The sequence below is a fragment of the Poecilia latipinna genome, unplaced genomic scaffold (assembly GCF_001443285.1).
Source record: "Poecilia latipinna isolate Pla-1442-1.1 unplaced genomic scaffold, P_latipinna-1.0 Scaffold1353, whole genome shotgun sequence".
NCBI classification, from domain to species: domain Eukaryota; kingdom Metazoa; phylum Chordata; class Actinopteri; order Cyprinodontiformes; family Poeciliidae; genus Poecilia; species Poecilia latipinna.
The window spans coordinates 89,575-109,154 of NW_015113969.1; the positions used below are offsets into that span (position 1 = coordinate 89,575).

At 38.7% G+C, this 19,580-nt stretch overlaps 2 protein-coding genes across 2 annotated transcripts; both read right to left on the reverse strand.

The window, feature by feature from the left end:
• Positions 1-1,473: 1,473 nt before the first annotated feature.
• pskh1 (protein serine kinase H1) lies at positions 1,474-10,555 on the reverse strand. The gene is made up of 4 exons (XM_015056095.1): positions 10,211-10,555; positions 7,466-8,168; positions 6,208-7,131; positions 1,474-2,820 (listed from the first exon to the last, which is right to left on the reverse strand). The coding sequence occupies exons 2-4, from the start codon at positions 7,532-7,534 to the stop codon at positions 2,503-2,505; spliced, it is 1,311 nt and encodes a 436-aa protein (XP_014911581.1). The 5' UTR covers positions 7,535-8,168; positions 10,211-10,555; the 3' UTR covers positions 1,474-2,502.
• Positions 10,556-11,448: 893 nt separating this feature from the next.
• On the reverse strand, positions 11,449-19,267 carry LOC106961961 (poly [ADP-ribose] polymerase 12-like). The gene is made up of 11 exons (XM_015056093.1): positions 18,780-19,267; positions 16,844-16,979; positions 16,489-16,750; positions 16,226-16,387; positions 15,936-16,125; positions 15,667-15,838; positions 13,437-13,666; positions 13,250-13,337; positions 12,983-13,113; positions 12,714-12,865; positions 11,449-12,616 (listed from the first exon to the last, which is right to left on the reverse strand). Exons 1-11 carry the CDS (start codon positions 19,091-19,093, stop codon positions 12,360-12,362), a joined length of 2,094 nt encoding a protein of 697 aa, XP_014911579.1. The 5' UTR covers positions 19,094-19,267; the 3' UTR covers positions 11,449-12,359.
• Positions 19,268-19,580: the final 313 nt, after the last annotated feature.

Here is a 19,580-nt window from a genome sequence, read left to right on the forward strand (position 1 = left end):
CCCCACCTCTGCACGTGCCTGGTTGTGTTTCTATTCATTCGAATCAGCGATGGCTACTGAAGTTTTTAGATATTATTACAATCACAGAGGTTGCCACCTGGTGGCTGTCGAGCAGAATGCAGTTTGATTAACCTTGCCAGTGGTTAACATTTTAAACTGTACACCTCCGAAGGGGGAAAAAAACTCTCCAAGTATTATCGAAACGTTGTACAAAAATAAATCAAAGACTTTTAAACAGTGGTATGAGTTTCAGGTCTACCAAATCGCATATAGGCTTTTAACACCTGGTTCCTTCTTGAAAATGCGACTTCTGCCTAACTTTTTCTGACCACTTTTGAGGAAGGAATGAAACTTTCTTTCTTTTAACCACAGACATAATTCAAGAGCTGCTGGTACTACGGCAGGAATTTTCGAGTGACAAAGTTGTTCAAAGTAAAATTTGAAAGAACAAACTGTTTTTTTAGTCATTGTTTTATTTGGCACTTCGTTGCTACCACTAGGTGGCAGAGACCGACCGAGCTCTTTATTGGATGATTAATAGGAGATATATGCCGAGCAACTAATCTTCGCTATCTCCAAAAAGTTCTTCAATGTTAAAATAATTTGTACACCCATATAAAAAAAACAGAGGAAAAATCATTAAAACCAGAGCTCTCAAAACGTTTTTATATTATTGGTTGTTAAGTGACACTATATAAATAAACTGGATTTTACAAATTGCTTTATTTTATTTTGTTTAAATCAATTACACTTTCGTTTTCTTGACGTTTTGAGTGTTACAGACATTACATAAACTTTTTAAATATATATTCTTTGTGATAATGGTTTAAAATTTTATGAAGCTGTGCCAAATGTTAAAGGGATTTCTGGGAAGCCAACAACTCAATGCAAACAACTGAGTGTCCTTTGATAACTTTTTATCAGCTGGGATTATACGAATATTCTGCAATTAAACTGGACTTCATGTAACTGAATCTCAATCGGCCTATATTGCCAGATCTTTGGAAATAAACTGAAGACATTTGCCTTGTAAAGTTCCTGTTGTAAATTAGAGCTATATTATTTTGAGCAAGAATGCAAAATGTTTATATAAGGGACGTAAGAGTTTAATTTCACCACATATTGTATCAGAAAAACTGGACAGAAATTTCACAACTGAAATCAAAATACATGTAGCCTTTTTATGGAATTAAGGCTGCAATTTACCTGCTTTACTTTTTGACCTAGGGTAGATTTCGTAAACATAAAAAGAGCTTATTGATCACAAGCTACACAAGAAAGTGTAGACTTTCTCCAACTAAAAACAAAGTTAGCTGTATTTTGAAATCCTGTTCTGAAAACAGAATAATTTTAATGCTTTTTTTGTCAGCAAGGGTTCATTGGGTTTCACTGACCTCTGGTGTCACATTTTGGCATTAACTTCCTAAAACCCTAATTTTTATTCATTCAGAATAAATACACAACGGTATTTTCTTTTTTACAATGAGTAAGACTGACTGCAGACAACCCCTCAACTGAGCCTTATTGAAAAATACAAATCTATATTGTTCCAAGATGTTTTTATTTCTCTTGAAAACACTAGGGGGCGCATGTGTACCGACAGTTTCACTTGGAAAAAATTTTGAAAACCAAAAACTTAGCCTCAAGAAAACTCAAAATATGACACACTTGACAAAATGCCTTAATTTGTTTGTCGCAACACTAAAAATGCGAAGTTTTAACTTTTAGCTGATGCAGCCAATGAATCAAGTTTTTTTTCTGAATGTGGCTTCTTTAAGAATGTGCAGCTATAACTCAACAAAACAGTGCAGCCGTTTGCTTCACAGGAGAGATAACAGCAGAAAGTGGGAACATTTTAGTGTTTAATACACCTAAGTTTCAATGATAACAGATTCACAATCTTGTGACGGTTCAGGAACCAGTTTAGAATAAAACTGATCAGTTAAACATCTAACGAACTAAAAAAAAAAGCCTTCATGCTATCCTTCAGACGGTGATTATGGTTTACTATAATCGGAGTACCAACAACATCATGAGGTCTGTACAACAACATCATGAGGTCTGTACAGAGTTCAACAACAGATTCACAGCACTTTTGATTGGAAACAAAAAGGGAGTATTTGTTCCTCCCCACTTCAAAGAACACGTTGCTTCTTAGAAACATCAGTGTCCAGAACTCTGTTCAACAGATCCATTTGGAAGGTCATTACCCAGTGACCGTTTGAATGGAGATTTATCGTCACAATAATAAATAAATAGCGACACAGGTGGAGAAGAAGCAACCGAATGATCCAACCTGCGTCTTCATCGAGAGTTTTTGTCGATTTATAGTCTTCACTTCATGTTTCAGCACGTTGAACTGGTAGGAATGTTTGTAGCAAAGCACCACCTTTCAGGCGTTTTTGGCTTTTAACACTGGGAGCGTCTACGATTGGGAACGTCCTCTCAGTCGTTTCAAGACACCGAACGTTTCCGAGTCAAAAGGACCGCAGCGGAGCTTTCTCAGCCGTTATACTGCTGCTGATAGCGACGGTTCAGCTCGCGCAGCTCCTTCTCTCGCACCCTGCGAGCTTTGTTGGACTTGGTGGAGCGGCTGGAGCGCGTGGACTGGGCCGACTTTGTGCTCTGGCAGCGCGACGAGGCACGCTTCAAGAGGTTCTGAGATATGCAGCGCTGCAGGTTCTTCATAGAGGAGGCCGCCGCCATGCTGACGATCCAGGGATGCTTGAGGGCCTGGCCCGCCGTCAGCCGCTCGCTGGGGTCCACTGTCAGAATCCGCTCGACAAAGTCTTTGGCCAGGTTGGACACGCTGGGCCACGGCTGGGAACAGAGGATAAAATTTATTTTAAAAAAAGTCGGAAACATGACATGGGAAGGAACATTTTTGATACAGGTCATACAAAAATAATTTCCTCATAAACTGCAGGGTTCTCAGTTACTATATATTTTTTTCACTCAAAAAGATTCATTCTTCAGAATGATGATCTGCTTCGTCTGTCCTGATATAGGTACAATGGTCATAGAAATAGTATAATTATGTTGCCATAACTTTATTACCTTGTGGGGAATGTTTGTACTTTACTCATCAATAGTGTTAGTCAAAACTCTTTAGGGCTCCAACTAAATTATTTTAGTAATCGATAAGTCTATCGATTCTAGCAATTTATCAATTAAATTAAATTCTGAAGATTTCTCATTTAACCACTATTACACATACATTTAAAATACAAATGAACAAATAGTCTTATTCTTTTTATTATTACCTAAAATTGAATAACATAGCTTTCCTTCATTTGAAGCAAAACAAATCTGCACATAAAAACATACTTCTAACAAGATGTGAAAAACTCAGCAATGTCTCCTTCACTTAATATTAACACTAATGTGTTTTTTTTATTATTATTTTCATCATTCATCATGATTAACCCAATTAGTCATTGCAGGCCTAAAACTTTTCCATTGTTGTGTGACAGGAACCAGAAGTCAACATAAATATTCCTCCTACAGAGATGAGTTTGTTTGCAAATTTGTCCTCTGACCAGAAGGTGGCAGCAGAAGCACAGAACTCAGAAAACGTAGCTAAACCTTGAAGTCTGTGAAGTCACAAGACATTCTGTCCACATCCAGTCTGTGATCGACTTGCATTAGTTCAGATTCTCTCACATCGTAACATCGGATGTAGATTTTAGAGAGTTTAAATCTTTATGTGTCTGATTGTGTCGAGTTTTATGTTCCCAAAGTATTTCGTCCAACTTTGGATACAAATTTTCTCAGCAATGGCTGCTTTGTTCTGGCAAGAAATAAACTGGATTCAGTACGAGTGACTAGTAGTGAGTCAAACTCGACCCCCTGCTTGGCCAGGAATTACATGCTACAACACACGCAAACATACACACACACAAATACACACAAAACTTGGTCACCTTGTCCGGTTTGGCCACCAGCTGGGTTTTCGGACTCTTTCTGTTCTTGCAGCAGATAAATCAGCCGTGTCGACTAAACATACACGACGCATATAAAACGCATATGTTTCTGCCCTCCCAGAGCCATGTTTTGGCTATGACTAGTTCCTGGACCGCAGCTGTAAATGTGAACATTATTTATCCCAGCTGTCAGGAGTCAAATCCCAAAGGAAAACACATTCAGGTCTGTTACATCGCAACTCCTACGCTCAGGCCCATATTTCTTACAAATGTTAGAGTTGGGATTTTCTTTTCAGGACTGGTAAATTCTTCATGTAAACGGGAAAAGATGTAGGTTACTGCAACTTCTGCCACAGCAGGAAAATGCTAAAAGCATAGCTTGAACAGAGTTGGTTATCCTTCAGTTAATTTTGTACAAGTTATATTGCAGACTTGAAGACTAGAGATGATCATAAGGATTTCATTCAGGAACCACAATCAGAGCCGATCAAGGGAAAATTGATTCTTGTAGCTGGCTGCTTCACAAGTTCAGAGCACTCAGATGTACAGCTGTATGCAACATCAGTGATGGTTCACGTCTCAAATTTAAAGCAGCCATTTATTCTTGCAAAGCTACCAAATATTAGCCCATATGGATATGCTGAAGTTTTAAGAATCACTTCATGGTATTACTGTTTAATGGCTAATAAAAAATATTTTCACAGCAGTTTACTTGTGAAGTGTGTGGACAGATTTTTGGATAAATATCTTACAGAATACAATGTGTTTTATGTCATTTTTAGCAGGACCACAACGTTCCTTGTACTTCCAGTAAAACTGTCCCTACAAATCACAAAGACAACTCGCCTGACTCACATTAGGCTTAACTATTTCCAGCCCAAAGCCACGAGAACATTTGCTTCAAGAAAGGGATAAACATGTCAGGTTGGGAATTCATTTAACCCATCAGGCAAAACAAGCTAATCCCCTGAAAATTGAAATGACTCAACAGCTTCTTATTACATATAAAAAAATAAAAAAATAAAGTTTGTGCAGAAATGTCTGCATAAGGAGCAAAGATTTACTGAGGGTGTTTTTGGGAAAGCATTCACTGGAAGTATTAATGTTATACACTATGTAAAAGACCGGATTAATATGCACTTTTTCTAGCCGTACTGTAAAATAAAGGCCATACAAAACTGTGGGAGGATCTTCATCCAGTCCCTTGTTCATTTATACATTCTTTCAACAAGGCCGACTTCAAATATTTGACTGTTTACCAGTTTTTCTTTGGCCTCTGGCTGCTTTTTCGCTCATTCAGTCCAGCAGAGGACTGCTTTCAAGAGGGTTTTAGATTGTCCAGTGATTTCACTCCGACTTCAGAATCATTGAGGCGAAAAACACTCTCAAACTAAAAGAAGGGATGTGTTCAGTCGACACATAACGGATTAGCTAAGACCAATATTTAAATTGAATTTTTAGGTGCTTTCGATACATCAATAACGACATCTATCATAGATAGATACGTGATCAAAATCAATAGATAAAACTTCTGATAGAAAATTCAATAATTTCACTGGACAACAATCCAGAACCATGCAGCATTCTGGGGGATGTAGGCAGAGGAAACGCTCTAGCTGCTCAACCTCTCACAGCAGGCTAAACAAGGCTGATGGCATCAACTAACTCACTCACTCTTTGGTTGCCTAGCAACAAACTGTTGAGTGACTTGCGCAGCAGGAGTTTAAGGTTTCATCACTGTGCCTCATAACTGATTAAAAATAATAACAGCATGGTGAAAAGGTTGTGGATAAAATGGGAAAGGTCACGCTGCCATTTTGGCTGTATTTTAGATATTTAAAACAAACAAACAAAATCAATAATTATTGATACGTTTTTCAGCCCTAGCTGGCTGTCACAAAGATAACTCATTTCCATTTCTCCTGTCAGATAAAGAAACATCAGTAAAGTATGATAAGTATATTATAACGACACCGAGCAAAATCTTCTTCTCTCACTTTTTCTTTTCACTTTAAGTTCGATTTGCCTTCTCTGTAAACATGTTTAAAAGAATTTAGGAGAGCAATTACAAAAAAAAAAAAGGAAAATGTCTTTATTTTAATGATTAAGAAATATTGAATGTGGAGTTGGAGAGGAGTACAGCGGTTTAGAAATCTAGTGAGCCTGTGTGGGAACTGTGTCAAGCTGCACTTCTTGGAAATCTGTTGATAAACCCTCCCGCAGGGCGCAGCATGTACTCCAGAAATGGGGGAAGAAGAAGAAAGCTACAGATGTCAGTTCTTACCTCTCCAGAAAAGCTATACTTCCCCTTCAGGATCTGCCGGTAGAGCCTCATGCGGTTATCGTCCTCAAAGGGCATGGTTCCGCTCAGCAGGATGTACGATATCACCCCCAGCGCCCACATATCCACGGCGTTTGTGTAGGGCTTCCTAACCAGGATCTCTGGGGCGATATACTCTGGCGTGCCGCAGGTGGTTTTCATCAGACACTCGTCTCCTTTCTTCCGGCTGCTAGCCAAACCGAAGTCTGTGATGATGATCTTCGAGTCGGCTCCGGGGTGGTAGTACAGCAGATTCTCTGGCTTCAGGTCCCGATGAGTGATCCCCAAAGCGTGGAGGTACTTGACGCCGTCCAGCACCATCTGCAGCACCCGGGTGGCGTCTCGCTCTGTGAAGGAACCGCGAGCAATGATGCGGTCAAAGAGCTCTCCTCCCGTGGCCAACTCCATGACCATGTAAACACGCTCTGCCGTCTCAAACACCTCCATCAGCTGGATTATGTTGGTGTGACGAACCCGACGCAGGACGCACAGCTCCGACTCGCACACCTCCCTGCCCTCGCGGTAACGGGTCTCGATCATCTTGATGGCGTACGGCTGCCGCGTGCTCTTGTGCTCCACCCGGACAACCCGGCTGAAACTCCCACGACCGATGAGGGCTTTTAGCTCGTACTTAGCCGTGACTCGAGGGTCGAACTTGGCTCGGTACTTCGCCACCTTCTTTCGCTGAGGGTCCGACAGTTTGGAAGGGTCTTTAGGAGTCTGAGCCGAAGCGGAAGTGGGAGAGGCAGCTTGTGCTTGCCCTTGATATGCGCAGGGGTGGTCAGGCTTTTCAGCTGCCACGCCTCCAGCCTCGCCCGTCTTGCTTCCAGTGCCATCCCCTCGTATGAAGTGCTTATAGATATCCGTCTGAGGAGGCTGAGGATCGACCTGAGGAGAACAGAAAATAGAACCTTAGAACGTCAAGGTTCTGTTACTTCAGATAAAGAAAACAGTTCAGTATTTCTTTCTATTTGACTTTTGCCCTCATAAACAAAATATTTGGTAAGTAATTTAGCAATTACCAACGAAATACAATTACTGAATGCTCTCTGTTTGCTTAAAATGTTTATCAAAGCAAGCAAGACTATTGCTAAATAGCTACAAATCATCAGATAAAACAAAAACTGGACTGACAATAAGGGCAGTTAAGATTGTTAATAAAGCTTTATCATATATCCTTGTAGGAGAAGGCTGTGCAGCTACACCCTCGTCTATTGCTGACCTTTTTGACCAGATCCAACTGGACGTCCCCTGGAGGCTCAGGGAGGACCTTGCTGTTCCGGCACCCCATCACATCACCTTGGGCCACTGCCCAGCCAGCCACACAGGCCACCAGGAGTCCTGCCTCATCACCGCAACAGCTGATTCAACGGGCCAATGACATCCAACATCCAGGCTGTATCCAAGCTCAGACAGACGTTCAGGAATGAGGCTGATCACTCCCATCCAAGTCCAGATGAGCTGGCCTCAGCAGCTGCGTTTCATGAATATGACACCTCAATACAGCCCATAAATTCATTAATATATTATGCACCGTGTGTATCCCAACAAGTCAGGATTACTTGTTGTTGTTGTTGTTCCTTGCGCTGTTCTTTTTTTGGTGCAGCTCTCTTAGCTGTCCACTCATTGGGCAGGAAGACCCACAAGCCTTTCAGGAACCTACCAGGCTCCCATTAAACAAGACTGCATTAGTACAAACCCTACGGAAGCCTACAGCACAAAACAATCGATTCGATGAATGAGGTGTTTGACAGGGACAGCAAGCCTCTCCGAAAACATTATCCTCAGGACTCATGCAGAACTTCCAGGGAAAATGCAGCCATCCACTGTCCTTTGATCCATTAGGAGAAGCTTCAGAGTCAGCAACAGTCTTGATTAAACAGCATTGGTCCCCAGGGAGAATTGTTGGCTGTGGAGGAGTGACGCTGTGAAATGCAAAATAATCCCAAATTTACTTAACAATGATATTATCAGCAGAATATTGGGTGTAATTTTACACAGAGCATCATAAAACAGAAGTTCAGTTTAAATGGAAAGCATGCAGTGAAGACTTGTAGGACCTTCAGGACTAAGAATATGCAGTGGCATCAATGCACCGATTGGAGGTGCATTGATACTTGATGGTTGACTTTGAAACCTCTTTTTTCCATTCTAGTTTGCAAATTAATCACAGAAAGGTAAACGATTGGCATTAATAAAAGTGTATGGTAGTCCCAGTATTTAATTTAGCGATAATATGCTAAGTGCCATTCTGTAATATTCCATAGTGCTTGTGTCATGAGATCAAATGAATCAAAAGTGAAAGTTACTGAGATTTTCAAAGATTTCTCTGCTGCTTGTTTTTACAGCTCAGTATAACAACAACATGTTTATTCTAATTATTCTAACTGCGGTGTCCAATATCTTAAGCAAAAATACAGCAGCTTTTTGGAGGCTTATCAATACACCAAAACTCAAAAGGGATGTGGTCAAATGGCTTCACAGCACTTCTTAAAGATAATCCACCTTAATGTCATTTTTGACATTTGTGGCAGCACGGCAAAATCTGATGTCTCACCATGACCATGCATTTCGGCTCTAATTTTAACATATATCTGATAAGCATAAAATTGAACAAGATGGGTATTAATTCAACCACTAAAAAAATGCTATGCAAATATGTTAAACGTTATGATGAAATTCAGTACACACTTGTAACCTTTCAAGACTTATGACAGAAATGTTTTGGACCCATGGTCCAATCCAATAGGAAGTCAACCATTTTAGAGTAAAACCTATATTTTGTCCCTTTATTTCCTCAAACACATATCTGAACAAGCTCCTCCTACAGTTTTCCAATAAGGATACTTCTAAATGAGTCAGTATAGTCTTTACACATTGACGATCAAAAGTCATCAAAAGATTTTTGCTGCAAACATGTGGGTGTGGCCAAGTCTTAAAATCTGACCATAAAAGATGAAGGTGTATCAACTTTCACACACAAGGTCAGAAATTCGAGGCTCCTTTATGCTGCATTGTGGAGACCTGCAGAACTGACCGACCGGTCGGTGGAGGTGGCTGTAGGTGGCAGTGTGCAATGCCTCCAGTGGTACTTCGCTGCAAGGATTTGTGTACCTTTAAAAATTTGCACTCATGACTGAACTAAGACCTATTTTTTCCCCAGTTTGTTTTAATTTGTCATAATTAACATTCTGTACATTCAGGCATTTTATTTATCTATACATAAATAATAATTAATTTATTATGGTTATCACACAGTAGGTCTGAATGCATGTTTCATCCATTAAAGCATAAATATTGTATCTCTTAAATCTTGAATGTATTTCATGCAAAAAGTGTTAATGTTTTTTGTAAAATAAATAAATAAATAAATACAACAATAAAAAATGGCGTTGAGATTAATTGAAAAAAAAAAGTCAAATTATTTCAATCAGTATATTTATTCATTTAATTTTCGTATTCATTACATTGTGGCACTTTAGATATTCCATACTTTTAGGCACCGGCCAAATATAAACTATTTTTTTTAATGTGGAGAATCAAATTAAGAGTCATTTTTACATAAATCGGCCGAGAAAACGGCAATCAGTGTATTTCCAGGTTAAATGTAATCAATATCAAACGAGAACTGAAAAGGATAACGAAACGCATAAGAGTTGATTATTTATAAACATCTGTAAAAGATTTCTATGTGGCAACAAATTTAATGAAAACCACATATTAAAAGTAGGTCCTAGTTAGTTTATTAACGTAGTATGTTGTAAAAACGCTTCAAAGCGTAATTCTGGTGTTTTCTTTCTTCTTTTAAACATAGGCCCGTTAGATTTGTTTTTTTACGCAGAGAAAAAATAACCATAACTTTTACTTCAGCAGGACATAACATAGTGGCAGTCTCCAGAGGCTAACAATCAACAATTCTGTTACTAAAATTAATAAAGTGACTTTTAAATCTCAAGCCCAAACTTACCGGAGAAGTGTGTGACCAAGCTAATTAGCCTGTTAGCAGCAGCTCCTGCCAAATCCAGCCTCCTCACCCCACTCTGCCTCACTCTCACTCAGCTGGGCTCTCCATTTTCACCCCACACTTTCCCAACTTCAGTTCCCGACTCAAACACCGCAAATCCGCCGCCAACCTCGATGGCAATTCATCAGCCTAACGCCAGTTTTTGTAGCTTGTTTAGAAAGCGTCTGAAAGTGTTGAGAAACTTCCCACAGTTGTCTAGTCGTACTCTTGAATCTGGACGGTGTTTTTCACCCCAGGGAGGACCACCTTCTCACGGCAAGAAAACCGGAAAAAGAAAATACCTTAATTCCGATGGGTGGCTTTCAAAATAAAAGCTACAGCTCGAAAGTCATAAATATACGACCTTTTTCAAACTCTTCTTGAACACTCGACTATCAGACAAAGACCTCATTACAACATTAAAGTAACACATTTCACTAAACTGATATCCTTTCTTGACTGAGTTTTTAAATTTTTGTTTATAATGACAGCATTTTAATCACTAGAGTTACTGAATTGGACATACCTTCTAGCCTCATGAGCATGAGCTCTATTAACACAAGTTTTTTGAGATTTATTAAGTGACACTTTGTGGGTCTTTATGTCTGACTTTTTATGAACATAATATGTGACTTTTGTCACTTAGGACCCGTCTGTTTGTTGATGTATTTACGCCTGGCCATGACACAATATGTTTGCTGTCATTACGTCTCCCACAAAAACTAGACTGTGGAATCTGTAAACTCCTGCAGCAATACCATCATAACACAAAAGGCAGCTATCTTGGTAATATCATCTTTGTCTAGGTCTCAGCGAAATGCCCTTTCACTAAGTGTGTTTAAACTGTGTTCCCAATAGATGTTCTAAATATTTTTGTCCTCATTCATCATTATTCAATTACATTTGTTTGGTTTTTATCTGTGTTTTGGCTGCTGCTATTCTCACTTCCTGGACAAATCCAGTGATACATTTGTCATCCGTGAACGAACGTTTTTCTTTCTCTCTTTCTTCTTGTTCTTTTAGCCTCTGATATTATTTTGTGCAACACAAAGCTTTATTGTTTGCATGTGAGAATTTGTAAGATGAAGGCAAATTACTAAATATCATACTAAGGTCACAAACACATAACAACTTAATCAAAAACTGTTATGTTCATCATGATAACGAGCAAAAAAAAAAAAAAGAGAAAATAAGTAATTCGATTTTTATTTAATATGTACATTTATTGACTGTATACATATAAAAATATAGATAAAGTTTTTCTCTACGAACGTTTGTGGTCAGTTAGAATTACAGAAATAATTTCTAATAAGTTATTTTGAACATCTGAAATTCTTTTTATGCTGGACTGGGAAACGTGTCTCTCTAAAAGAATGGCAATATTTTAACATATTGAAATACAAAGTGCAAAATAAAACAATCCATACAGATTGCATTATCTTTATTTAGCAGCAACGAGAAAAAGTTATTCTACAAATCTAATGCAGATCAAAAGTTGCTCTATAAATGCCTCCCTTTGATTTACATAATTACAAAACGGAAAACAACACCCACAGTAAGCATAGACACCTGTTCATCTGAAGTATTGATGCACAAAAAATTAAGTAATTGATCAATTCTAAAGCAAACGCATAGTTAAATTTTGCACATGATACACACCAAATGAAAAGATTCACAATATAATTATGAAAAACAAAAAGGTTTTTGCAACTGGATTTAAAAGTGTCCAGTGTCAGCAAAACATAGTCCCAGAATTAAACTGTTTTGGAGTGACAAACATAAAGGCTCCATCTCCCTTAGCTTCAGCCCCTCTAACCTAATATTGATGAATCACTAAACATTACTCACTAGTACGCGGTTCAAACATGCACAAGTTGTTACCTTCGTTTAAATAAAGAGACTGTGCCCAGAAAAATGCAGAAAACACAGATTAGGATGAAGTGTGAGCTGGAAGGAGAAATTGAATCAAAACTACTTTGCTTTACAGGTTGTCTAAACATTTAAAATGTTTAAATAATCTTCATCCAAATATCACAGCAATCAGATGCACTATGAAGCATTCTATGCTGGAGTTATTCCCTCAACCAAAATTTTGAGAACAATAAGTTTTGACTCATCTGTATTTGATTAGGTACTCTGGATAAATCTGCTGTTTTTCAAAGATCACATATATGGTGGGGTTGCTGGTGGAATTAACACAGCTGTCATAAAGAGCTTTGCTTCCTGCTTTTGGTGGTGGTCGAACATAGCTGCTGCTCCCAGTCGTGTATTCGCCTACCAGGACCAGGGCAACAAACATGTTCTTGGTTTGACCCCCTCCAACCCTGGAATATCTGTCCGAGTAGGTTGCATCTCTGGCAAAATAGCTCCCTAGAAAAAAATATGAGAGAGAAAATAAAGAATAATTAGAAATGTTCTACTTCTAGATTCTGCTTTTGATCAAAAACAGTTGTATGTTTTACGATACCTTTGCCATAGGCTGTTCCGTGGACGCCACACATCCTCCAGTCAAAGTTTTGCTCACATATGGCGTCAACCAGACTCTCTTCTGTCCCGTGGAACAAGTACTGCTGATTCACAAGTTTCCCTCCATTCCTTTTCTGCATCTGCTCCTTCTGCCTGCAAATAAAGTACAAAATATGAAACACAAATACTTACCAGGAGTTACTCTTCATAACACCAAAAACCAAGTTGCCCTGCCCACAAAAATATAATATTTAAACTGCTGAGATTTACCATTGAAAGACCTTCCACAAGGATGGATTCTGAATCCGCTGGATGCTTTCAATGTTAGCATTAGGCAGGGTGCGCTTGAACAACATCTCAATCATATTGTAATCTGCTGCGGGTTTGGACAGAACCAGGCGCTGGTAAAAAAAAGAAAAAAAGAAAAAGAGAGTCAAATATAGAGGTGGAGTTATAAGAAATATTGAAAGCTAATCATAGAAAAAAAAAATATTATTAATAACAATAATGATTTACAGAAGATATCAAAAAGGATACCTTATACCCTAGATCAGGCAGTGCGGTCTTGTCCCAATGCGGTGGGACATTTTCCACAATGGACGAGTTTGCAGTGTGTGATGTTTCACTGCAGAGAAAATACAGAAATTAGGGATCATCTCAGTGACACTGCAATGTACAAAAATAAACCTTACAATGGCAAAGAATCCACGCAGCCGCATATTACCTCTTCAGCTTCGCCTCCACATCTTGAGCTGACACAAAGCGAGGCCTCCTTCGGACGTCTCTCTTGGTCTGGTATTGTACATTCTGCTGGTACATTTGCTGGGTTCCTGCTGCATCCTTAAAGTGTAAAACATACTTTTGTTTGCCAGCCTGGAAAGAGATCTCTGTTTCTCTGTCTGCCATGTACACATTCTCCAGAGTTTGGGAAGTGACCGAGGGATCCTCTGAACCCTAAAAGAAACACAAAAGACAAAGAACAATCGTGTAAGCATTAAAATATTTGTTTCCTTCAGAAAGCTAGGAACACCTATATACACTTGGTCCCAAAAAAACATTGGTAACCAATGAAGAATAACATTTCATAAAAAAGGATGCAACTCTTCAAATTAAGAATGTAGTGGTAGCAGTGTTACAATAATTTATTTTATGGTATCAGCAATCATCCAGTGTCCTCTTTTGCTTTGCTGTGAGAGAGACACACCCACCAGGTTAAGCTGCATGTCTGTAGCTAGAAAAAAGAGCTACTTTTGTAGCCAGTGGTTTCATAGCCGATGGTTAATGGTTAATCTGGTTAATTCTTTGAATGCACGTAGTTCAAGGAATTAACCAGAGACCATGTTTTAATCTCTTGTATTAGAGACCGGCTCCTTTCTCAGTTTTTTTTTTCCATTTTCACTTCAACAAATAAGAAACATACAGGTGTGTCAACAAGGGCTACATTCCATTTGTTGTCTGATCATGTGTTGTTATGAAGTTATGAAGTCTATTTACAGGGATGACTGATTACTGGGAAGTGAAACGGGTGAAACAAATTGACTGAGAGGGAGGAGCACAAGTAAAGCAGAAGACTGAGGCATTTAGTCTCATTAACTAGAGGAATATAAAACAACAAAAAACAAGGAAAGAAAAAAAAGGTCCATGACCCAAGATGTGTAAGCCTGCAAAGACAAGCTAAGTACGGGATAATTAAGATACACATATAGATAAACTGTTCATTCATTCCTTTAATCATTTGTCTTTCCTCCTTGCAGTACAGTACAGCGTAACTGTTCAAAAGACCCTTATATATAGTTTAAGTTTGGTGTTGAATATTACTCTTTGTATTATGTGTTTTCTGTTCAGCGTTACTTTTGTCCCTTAAGGCATAGGCAGTGATGATGTCAACACCTTGCCGTAGCCAACGTTGCTGGTATCTGGTGGGGAAGTTTGGGTAACCGAGCCGCTGTGCTAACTCGTGGGAAAGACCACAAGATATGTGTTCTCCTTAAGAGTGTGCGTCATTGATGAGTAAGTTGCAATATTTGAGTGATTACTGCAGCTAAATGAGCGATTTGAAGTTTATTTGTTTACTATTATTTCACCTGTTGCTGAGTCCGAGCTATCTGCTTCGTGTGTTGTAGAGCGTTGTGTTGCACATGCATACCTATTCTCAGTGGAGCAGAGGCATGGTTATTAGTTAACTGTGGAGTTAACTTGCCTTAGTTTGCTTAGTAATATTGACTTAGAGGTTTCCTTCTTAGTTTCTAAGGTATATTGGCATGGTGTAATGTGTAATGATAGGACACCTTGAACTTATTTTCTGTATTTTTGTTTATTCTAGGAAATGTAGACACATTTATGCCCATCCGTGTTCATTGGATTATCTGTGATACAGTTTGGAATACAGAACAGTTAAAGGATCCTGCCTCGTGTCTTCATTAAACTCCTGGTGCACCTCATCCAAACATCTGGTCCTGAGCTGAATCCTGGCCTGAGTGGTGTTCTGGCCGACACTCCAGGTTGAGAGCGGTGACAAACCTGAACAGCGCCTAACAGTCCTTCAACTTTAGAACAAACTCACTTACAGTAACTTATTCGTGATTTAACTTAGTTATAAATTATCTATTTTTACCTTTTAGTTAGATTTAAAGGATAAAGGACAACAGGTAAACCTTTTGCAGTTAATAGAGTCTTATCAGTTTACAGTCAATTTAGGCTAAAATTAATACATTTACTTTACTTCGGCTTCAAAGATTTCATACTCAGACTTATTTTTGCCCTTTTAATATCTGTCAAAGCAATTTGAACTTCTGCTTAGACTCGAGAAGATTTGTCGTAACTTCACCTATTTTAATATTTTTGCTCATTTTTTTCAGTGACAAACTGCAGGGCCTCTTTTCAACAGCAGTGTTTTCAGATAATTTGCAGTCATTACGTTAATGATATCTAAAAACTGAATTTCATCAACCCACCTGTCCATACTCCACCCATCTCCCGTCGTTTTCCTTCCAGTACCACAACCACTCTGTTGTTAAAATGAAGTGTGGGGGCTTTGATACAGATGAGGTAGTCGACAGCCGCCGAACTTGTGATCCTTCAAACGTCATCGTTTTGAAGTCCACGCAAGGCTCACTTTTTGGTGCACTGCCAAAAGAAAGTAGTTACTCTTAAAGCTTGGCTGAACCAAAACACATATCTCTGGCGTTCAATTTCTCAGGAAGTGAAAGAGTAGCTATTGTACCTTTGAAAACCAAAAAACTTCATAAATGCTGAAGTAGGTGATGGTTGATCTTTGCAGCTCGTCTCACATGATGGATCACAGAATGCTTTCTCAACTTCCTCCATGTTGACCAGGTCCTTCCAGGTCACACCATCCTGGTCTAAAACCTGCCATCTGTAAGGCAGGTGCCAGTGGACTCGGCTGCATTTCTCTGTGACAAAATCCACAAGAAATGTCCGTTCAGAACGTGACAACTGTGAAAACTCAGAGTGCTGCATATGGAAAACATCAGCTCTCTTATGGGTTTATACCTTTGAAGCTGCAGTGTCTGCGTATAAAGAAGAGGCAGATTTCGTTACGCTCAGCATCAGTTAATGGTTTAGGAGGGCTGGCAGACTTAGTTGGAGATTGAGGTTTGTTTTGAGAAGGTTCACGGGAAGGCTGCTGATGGCTGATTTTCACCTCTGGAAGCACTAAAGTAAAGAATCATTTAACATATGCTATGTAGAATACTGTCTTCAGTTCATGGGAAGTAAAACAAATAGAGCACATTTTTATAAAAGTAACTAATAACCTGATGCAGCAGCTGGCTTCTCTTGTTGACCAGTGATGATGAATTTATTTCTATAGATCTTGTACAGGTTTTGGATATTCTCCTCACTGAATCCTTGGAAAAGTTTCAACGCTTGTTGGTCAAAAGTGTGTTTTCTCTTACATGAAGAGCCAAACTTGCAGTCTCCCTGCAGGAAGTGCAGGCAGACATGGAGCTTTTTGCAGGTGGCGGCATACTTGCAGGAGCCAAACTGACCATCACCCTTGTTGTAATGTGGACAAACCTAAAGAAAAACAGAGGGGATCAAAAGTGTAGCGTCTTGAGATAACAAGACAGACTTAATGTTCATCATCTGACTCAAGTCAGCAGGTCCTACCTCAGGAAGAAGATAAGGATCATTCTGCATCAAGAGCTGCAACAACTGTTTCTCTGTCAGAACATGAAGACCGTGTCTCCTTAAAAGCCGACTGTTGTGGTGAGAGGTGAGACTGTGCGGATTTTTACACCTGTCTCTAAAGACAACATACAAATATTTTTTTGTTTGAATCTAATGAAAATTTAAATTAGAAATAATAATGAATTTATTTGTAACCAACAGTAAAACAGTTAAAACATCACGTAAATACAATGAGGTCAGACCATTCAGAGCTTTGAAAACAAACAACAGGAAGATAAAATCAATCCTAAACCGAATGGGCAGATTGTGAAGATATTAAAATATTGGTGTGATGTGATCATGTTTCTTAGATTGTGTTGGGAGATGGCGGCAACATTCTGAAGGCTGGTTCATTCCAAAACAAAGCAAATTGCAATAATCCTGTCACAAAGGTGTAGTAGCAGGAGCAACCATCTCAAGGTTGTTATAATTTAGAACGTTTTTTTCCTTTGCCAGGAGCCGTACGTTAAAGAAACTCATCCTGACAACATTATTTGTTTGTCAAGTTTAAATTTGAGGTAAGAAGCACACCAAGATTTTTGACTGTGGGAACGCAGCTGAAAGAAGTATTAAGGCCAGCTACTTCCCCTTTCCAAAACAATATATGTTCATTTTTGTCATTGTTTAAATATGAAAAACACGAGTCAACCTCTACTTATTATCTGACATACAAGGAAGTCATAGCTTCATGCCTGTTGCAATTTATTGGCAGATACATGTCATCTGCATAGCAGTGAAAGGACAGGCTGTACTTATTCTTCACACACAAGCTGTAATATAACTACGAACAGACAGGACAGGGAGTTAGGTTAAAATAGATAACACATTTATTCATTTATCCTTCGTTGAGCGAACATATGACTTCTTCTACTCCTAAAACGACTCAAGCCATTTCAGTCATAAAACGAAAAACAATTTTACAGTAATTACAGTTCCATCAAAAGTCTTCAAGGAAATCTGTAGATAGCAAATACATAAATGTAAAACAGGATAAACTATAGATTGGTGTACATCCAATCCATTATAAACCGTGGAGATTCTATTTCTATTGTAACAACAAAATACTATAGCATTTTACTTCTAGTATACTCAAGTTGTTTTCCGTGACCTTCAGGGGATCAAAAAGAGGCTAAAGCCTCACTCCAATTTAGTAGAGCTCCTCCAGCTGCTTACACATGAGCAAATAATTTATATGGCAATGGTAACTCACACCAGAAAAACTTAAACATACACAAAGATAAATTAAAATGCCTTAAATGGGTATGAAAACTGTAGCAAGGCACAGTTGCACAGTTTTGGAAGGAACGCAATGACTAAGGCCGTTGAACACTGCCCTCTTCTGGACAACATGGTGAAATTATCTGAACTCACAAAGGAAAGACGAAAACAAATATCTCTCTTCCAATGTAAAAATATTTTTTACGAAAAGCTTTATTGGTCCTCTGCTTACTTGTAGACTACTTATTGAGTGCGAGTAATAATATTTTATTTTATGAGTAAGCTTTCAGAAGTATTTCCTTGAAAACAAAATCATAACACAACACACCCATGTCAGTGCAATAATATTCTATTTTTAGCGCCTTGACTGGCAAAAGTTCACATTTTGTTCAGCAAAGCTTTGTTTTCTCATCAGTTTTATATTTAACCAAAAATGTGCTAGATACAAATCAAATCACAGTGCCGTTTTCTTAAAGTGTTAGGGTTTTGCACAAGTAGGCGACAATTTAAAGAAAGTTTCTAGGGAAGTCTGAGAGTAAGCCTTACAATTTGTAAGGTACACAACATAAAATATAATCCAAAACTATTTCTAGTTTATTAAACTGAATTGCATATTGGTTATTAAAAGAGTAATTGCGTACTGTTCAAGTTAACTTACCCGAATGTGCAGCTTCCACCAACAATATACCTGCACAGGTGTAAACCATCACACTGGTTACACGGTCTAGCTTTTACCTGGCAAAGCCTCAGACTGGTTTTTGCCACTACCAGACTATCAGGCCTGATTAAATAACCGCTGGTGAGCTCCTCTTTTCCTTCTCTTATAGCTATTATACCGTCGTCAAAAAGAACTGAGCGCAGATCTGCGATCTCAAAGCCGAAATTGCTCTGGGCGAGTTCTAGCAGCTGCTCAAAGTCCAAACATCCATGGTTGTCACACAGGACCTTAATAATTAAATCCTTAGAAGCCATTCCGAAAGAAGTCTGACCTAACAATGGCTCTTCGACGATAACTACAGCTGACCTGACCCAAATATTCACAACACGCCTACTTTTATGAAGAAAGGAAAACGAAACTTATGACTGAAGGGTATTCGGTTTGCACTTGGTGATGTATTTTTGCGTAATAGTAGAATATTTAACATATGTTTTAACTTAAAAATAAAAAAGATTTTGTGAGTTAAACGAGATCTTGCGCACCTGCAGCTGTGCGCAAGATCTCGTATGATTTGAAGACTTTAACTGATTTTTACGGAAATCCGTGAAAGCAACGGCAGCAAATACGCCACAAAGCGTCCCCCATGTTGTGTGTGGCAAGTTCTTAAGTTCACATAACGTTCTGAATGTTTTTTTTGTTTTGTAGAGAAACACTAGATTATTCATAATTAGTGAGAATGCATCGTTGCATCCTCACTAATTTTACTAATTCATATATCAAAACGTTCTGCTTCTTCCAGAT

Bases quoted from the DNA above. Each gene is read 5' to 3' on its own strand.
- pskh1 (XM_015056095.1), bottom strand. From the start codon at position 7,534: ATGGGGTGCCGGAACAGCAAGGTCCTCCCTGAGCCTCCAGGGGACGTC. The intron at 7,132-7,465 runs GTCAGCAATAGA...TGTTCTCCTCAG, and splicing joins AGTTGGATCTGGTCAAAAAG to GTCGATCCTCAGCCTCCTCA. The intron at 2,821-6,207 runs GTAAGAACTGAC...CTCTGTTCCCAG, and splicing joins AGTATAGCTTTTCTGGAGAG to CCGTGGCCCAGCGTGTCCAA.
- LOC106961961 (XM_015056093.1), bottom strand. From the start codon at position 19,093: ATGGCTTCTAAGGATTTAATTATTAAGGTCCTGTGTGACAACCATGGA. The intron at 13,667-15,666 runs GTGGGTTGATGA...TGTTTCTTTTAG, and splicing joins GATGGGTGGAGTATGGACAG to GGTTCAGAGGATCCCTCGGT. The intron at 13,114-13,249 runs GTATCCTTTTTG...TTTTTTTACCAG, and splicing joins TGCCTGATCTAGGGTATAAG to CGCCTGGTTCTGTCCAAACC.